At 45.5% G+C, this 6,083-nt stretch overlaps 1 protein-coding gene across 2 annotated transcripts in view; it reads left to right on the top strand.

Annotated features, from left to right (window-relative positions):
• Positions 1 to 6,083, top strand: part of SLCO3A1 (solute carrier organic anion transporter family member 3A1) — a 249,399-nt gene that overhangs the window by 229,555 nt on the left and 13,761 nt on the right. For both annotated transcript variants that reach the window (XM_019666465.1, XM_019666464.1), the window contains exons 8-9: positions 2,783 to 2,958; positions 4,643 to 4,707. In XM_019666465.1, coding sequence (XP_019522010.1) covers positions 2,783 to 2,958; positions 4,643 to 4,707 — 241 coding nt within the window. The remainder of the gene's footprint in view (positions 1 to 2,782; positions 2,959 to 4,642; positions 4,708 to 6,083) is intronic.

The following is a 6,083-nucleotide window of genomic DNA, read 5'->3' as shown; positions in this document are numbered from 1 at the left end:
GGGGGGGGGGGGGGGGAGGAACCCAAACAAAAACAATTTAATTTATCAGTAATCTTGAAACGCTGCTGACGAGTGTTTTGTGCTTGTAATATGAACTGTCAAAACAGCACACTCACGACTTCTGTCAGCAGCAGAAATGGAATCCAAGATTCCAGAGAGTCATTCTTCTATTTTTATGGTCTCCAGCTTTACTGTACTTATCCCCATTATCATATGTGAATAGAAGCATTCCTCAATTTAGATGAATGACTGAATGTGGAGCAGGCATAGGATTTTCAGTGCCTGTACTAGTGTTTTATTGACTTCTTTATTTTTTAATATTCTAGTGTGTTAAATTTTTTTTACAAGATGATACATTTGTATGGTTCAAAAATCAAAAAGTATAAAAAAGAGGGCATGGGAACACTCCTTTCCACCTCTGTCTCCTGTTCACCCACTTTTCGACCCACCTCGCTGCCCAGCAGGTGTCTACTATTGTTGGTTTCTTGTAGTAAATCCTTCAGGATTTTAGTGCGCTGATTAGGTCTCCTGTACCTTGTGTTTTGTGGCGTTTTGTTGTTAATGATTTATCTTGGCATTCTTTCCCTGTGGTACATAAAGAGCGTGCTCACACCTTTTTCACAGCTATGTAATCTTCCACCATGTGAATCTGTTAGACTCTATGTAAGCAGTCCCTGTTGCTAGGCATTCAGACTCTCGCTTGCAGCTGTGACTTGTATTGAACTTAGGTCGTTTTGTACCCAGGCAAGTCTGTAGGATAAGTTCTTATAAGACTTAGAAACCCGTCTCACGTTATCGTCTCGGTCACCGTGGGTCCCCAAGCCTGTCAGGCCTGTTGCTCTGTAAGCACAGTGGTCACCTGATTATCAACACAGTATATCGGGGTGCTCGCTTTTCCAGTAAAACTAGATCCTGCCACTCTGCGGCAGAGATTCCAACTCCCCTGGAGGCAGAGGGCACTGCATTTCTCCCTGGAGAATGGCCAACTGGGGAGACATATTCCTTTGACACGGAGAAGGGAGATTTGGGCGTTTTGCAGGTGAGGGACAATAATCTGGAGCCTGGCACACTTTCTTAATGGTGAGCATATTAGGGGCTTCCCGGCAGGGTGGGGGGGGTATGGTTCAGGCCATGGTCGTCTGCAGGCCCTTTCCAAAATCCACCTGCCTTCTGGACGGGCCAAACGGGACTGTGGAATACAGGCAGGGTGAGAATTAGAACCCCAACCTCTGCCACCTCACTGGAAGTGAATTGTTCTCTTACACCCAGGTTATCTCTCTATTTTCAAAGTCCCTACTGCTCAGAGCTCTTGCAGGTCTAGGTGCCCCCATTTAGTTGCCCAGTTAATAGCTGCAGAGCTGTCCTCTGCTTCCTTTTTCCTTTGGGACAGTACCACGGAACCCCACTGGAGGGAGTCATCTCTTCCAGTGAGGAAACTGTATGCTTTTCATCTGTGGACACCTGGGTGGAAGATTCTTCCATAAAAACCTCCTTATGCACCCAGAGTCACCACGGCTTCTTGAGCACAACGCCCAGGACCCACTGTGCTCTCTTGTATCACCTAAGCCCAGAGAAAGGGTGTTTCCCATCTCGTGTCAGAGGACCACGGGCTTTCTATGCGGTGGGGCGTAGAGTGTGGCTTGTGCCCTCATACAGGAAGTGCTGGGCCCGGAGGAGGGTTGGCTCAGCTGGGCAGGTATCAGCGCTGGGTTTGGAAGGGCCAGGGCATCTGTGCGCATGTGGGCAGGGCCTCAGCACCTTTCCAGGGATGACAGTAACCCCCCACCCCCCATGCTGTGTTCAGTCTATTTACACAAGGAAGGGGAGGGGAGGGGAGAACTGTGAGGGTGGGAGGGGCTGTTTGACCCTGGGGAGAATTCACGTCCTGGTGTTCTCTGAAAGCTGAGCAGCCCTAGAAAGAAAAGCAATGAATCATTTATGATTGTTTTCATTTCGTATTCATGAAAGGCCCCTGCACTATTATTATCGAACCTTAATTGGCTTGGAGCTTGCGCGGCACTGCCTCTCCCTGCCCCTGCTGCTCCCTTTGGCATCAGAAATTCCTGGAGCGTGAGTGTGGACCCTGCCTGGGAACAGGGGCTGCTGGGCCAGAGTCCATGGGAAGATCAAATGGAATACAGTGGCTGTTCTTCCTCCTCTCTGATCATATATTAATAAATGCATCTCGCTGGGCTGTAGCTTGCGCCCCACGACGCATTCTAAGCTCCCTGGCATCTCTTAGCCCTCTTGGCTTTCTCGGCCACTCGAGAACTTGCCCATTAGCTCCCCCTTTTGCAGCCCCACAATTGCAGCAACTTCATACGTGACAGTGCACATCCTTTGTCCCAAGTGCCACACTGGGCACTGAACCAGGAACAATATGCAGGTGACCTGATTTACTTCTTTTAATACACTTCAGCATCATTATAACTCCATAAAAGAGAGGACAAATTGGCAAGTAATTACAATGTTAATTCGGCAATGTTTTATCATACTGCAGAAGCACAATTTCCTCTCTAATTGTGTTGGGGGGGGGCATTTTTCTACGGTGCAGCTTACTGAGGGATTGAGCAGGGAAATGAAAGAAGCCAGGGGAATCAGCTCTCCTCCCCGTAAATATTCCTTTATTTGCATGAGTTTTGCAGCCTCCTTAAAAAGCTAACCTGTTTATTCAGGCCTAATTAATGGGATGCTGCAGGATGCATAGAGGCTGTGACAGCACGAGCTGATGGATTTAGACTGGAGATGCCCCCAGTTAAAAGGGCTGAATGCTTCCTTCCAGAATCTCACCGGCTGTGTGTGCCTCACGACCATCCCCCCTGAGAACGCGACCGTGGTTCCCGGAAAATGCCCCAGCCCCGGGTGCCAAGAGGCCTTCCTCACCTTCCTGTGCGTGATGTGTGTCTGCAGCATGATCGGGGCAATGGCGCAGACGCCCTCGGTCATCATCCTTATCAGGTAAGGTTACCAGGTCCCCAGGGAACTGAGAGCCAACCTCCCCACTGCCCTTTCCTGCCTGGCACACTTAGGCAGGTCTCCTGGAGATCAGAGCTTCCAACACCATAGGAGCCTTAGGAGCCAGCCAGATTCCCTCAGCTGCTAGGAATCAGTTACATGGGATAGGGACCTCACTCCGAGATGAGAACGCAGGGCCCAAGGGAGAACACTGCGCGTTCCTGCCCTCCCAGCAATGGACTCCACAGGTGATTTTGAAAGGGACTGTGGCCCTGCACTGATTTTTGCAGAGAGCACGTGGTTAAGAGTTAAAGGAAGATGGCATTGGACCAGCCCCAGTCTGTCCAGCCCCCATCCAGCCACAGATTGGGCTCGTTTCTCGGGCTCCGTTTCTCCTCGCTGTTCCTACCTCATTTCCTGGTCTGTGTTATGATCCCCAGGAAGGGGATTTATAGGAAGTACTTACATTATCTAGAAGGTCATTAACAAAGCCTTCTTAATGTGCAGGAGCATTAACAGTACAATAGCAAATCGCCATTGTACCCTTACTCAATTTGAAAACTAGATTTCACAAATTCGCATCCAGTGCTCACAAGGCTGTAGCAAAACTGGTAAAATCACATCTTGCTGGTAGCACCGAAAATCAAAGCCTATTGCTTCTTTCAAAGAAGCAACATGGCAGTGTGAGTCAGGAGTCATAAAAATGCTCAGGTTTTTTATGCGGTAACCCTACTTCTTGCCACTTAAGAAAACACATCTCTACCAGAGAATAAAGGCTCAGTGCAGACTTTTATTACAATGTTAACTACAATATCAGAAAAACCTGAATCAGAGTAGTTAAATTATAGGACCGCAGCTCAACGTGATCATGAAAATTCTTCAGCATGTGGAAAGTGTTTATGAAATGAACTATTGAATGTAAATTATATGTGCAGGGTCATTCTACATCATGTGCACGTGGACAGAACCCATCAGATCTCAGGAATGGGCTTGGGGTGGGTGCATTCCTGGTAGTTTCTTTTTCATTAGAAATTCCTGTGAAGTGATACTGTGCAGTGCACACACAGAAGGCACCCACAAGCAGGAAAAATCAGTGTATCAAACCATGCTGGCCTGGTTGATTTCACAAAGTGACCAGAGAATGATAGAGGCGTTCATGGGTTTGGCCTGTTTGCCAAAAATGTGCATTTCTTATAGAAGCTTTAGAAATCATGTGGAAAATTAGAGAAACTTGAAGTCTGTACATTTTGCTCAGGGTTTAGACATAAACTCAGGCGCTTCCTAAATATGGTAAAGTTTTCATTTGTATGACCTCTGTCAGGCCAGCCTGGATTCTCCTCCGCATAAGGAGGCACTTAGAGGCAAGGTGTACCCAGCTGACGTGTCAACCTAAGACGCTTCCCTGTCCCAGCCAAAACAAGGTGTCTTTAAATGACGACTTTATGGACCAAATTTGCATTCCATCCTTCAAATGACAAGATGAGCTCCAGTTATTAAACACTTACATTGTCACTACAGTTGTCCTTATTTTTAAAACTAGTCAGGGAAAGCAGGGGAAAAAAACAAAAAAAAACCAGCCCCGTAAGGAATGGCTGTGATGGACAGCAGGGCATGGCTCTGGAGTCTGCTGATTAAGGTGGGTTGGTAACAATCTCGTCCTCTCTCCCCCTCATCTCTTTGCACATAGGACCGTCAGCCCTGAACTCAAGTCGTATGCCCTGGGAGTTCTTTTTCTTCTTCTTCGTTTGTTGGGTACGTATCATCACTTTCTTCCTTCAATAATGAATTCTCACTCTAGACCAGGCATTTGCTTTATGAAGATCCCTTTGTAAGGCCAGGATCAAAATAGGATAACTTTTTTTCTGGAATAAAGGGCATTGGTTTTCCTTAATGGACATTAAATGGTAAATAAATGTGGCAAGGGAAATATCAATGACCTGTATTTTCACGGTAAAAGTATTCCTCATTCAAAGCATATAACAATGGATGGGCGCAAGGAATGAACCACAGAAATGCTTATAAAGGAGTTTCTAAACGTAAAAAATCAAAATTGGCATCAACCCAAATCTCCAAAAGAAAGCAATCACCGTGTTTCCCTGAAAATAAGACTGGGTCTTATATTTATTTTTGTTCCAACAATCTACATTTATTCATGTACAAAATCTACATGTATTCCAACAGTCATGTCTGGCTGATGATCTTAACTGGGGCTTATGTTTGGGTTGGGCTTATATTACGAGCATCCTGAAAAATCAGGCTAGGGCTTATTTTCTAGTTAGGTCTTATTTTCAGGGAAACACGGTTAAATCCATTATAGTCTATAATCCTAGCAGGATTTCTGTTCCCCTTTAAAATTCTGGACAGAAAGTGGGAGAAAGAGGTCTCTAATAGACTATTATATTCAAATGTCTTTAAAGTATCTACAAATGTGGAAAAGTATTGGAAAGCTACACATGAAAATGGTACCAGCTATTATATTTGACTAATGAGGTTATTGTAACTATTTTCTAAATTTGTTTTAAATTTTTCAATGAATATATGTTTATTACTTCTATGATCAGATTAAGTCCCATACAATTGATATATGAAAAAGAAATATTCGCCCTTTGATTCCTCCCTGGGGCATGGCAAACATACTGCCGAGCCCAGGATGAGGCCTGAACCACGATTAACCCATGTGTTGGTACACATGGGGACACGGAACTGGCATCTTTGTCTTGGGTGGATGTGTAATAATGTGGAATCAATCTGGGGACCCTTATTTCCAAATAGGTGAAAACATTCCACATACACATTGATTCAACACACGTAACTTATTTAGTGCCTGAGGTGTACACAGATCTGTGGACCATAGCCATGTAGATCAGCGGTTCTCAACCTGTGGGTTGCGCCGCCTTTGGGGGTCAAACGACCCTTTCACAGGGGTCGCCTAAGACCATCGAAAAACAAAAAGATACTTACATTATGATTCATAACAGTAGCAAAATTACAGTTATAGAGTAGCAACGAAAATAATTTTATGGTTGGGGTCACCACAACACGAGGAACTGTATTAAGGGGTCGCGGCATTAGGAAGGTTGAGAACCGCTGCCTTAAGGGAAGGCAACCTGGCCTGCACAATCCTTTCT

This window comes from Hipposideros armiger, unplaced genomic scaffold, assembly GCF_001890085.2.
Source record: "Hipposideros armiger isolate ML-2016 unplaced genomic scaffold, ASM189008v1 scaffold_471, whole genome shotgun sequence".
Lineage (NCBI taxonomy): Eukaryota > Metazoa > Chordata > Mammalia > Chiroptera > Hipposideridae > Hipposideros > Hipposideros armiger.
Note: the sequence above shows the minus strand (reverse complement) of the source record. Positions and strands in the feature narration are given on the sequence as shown.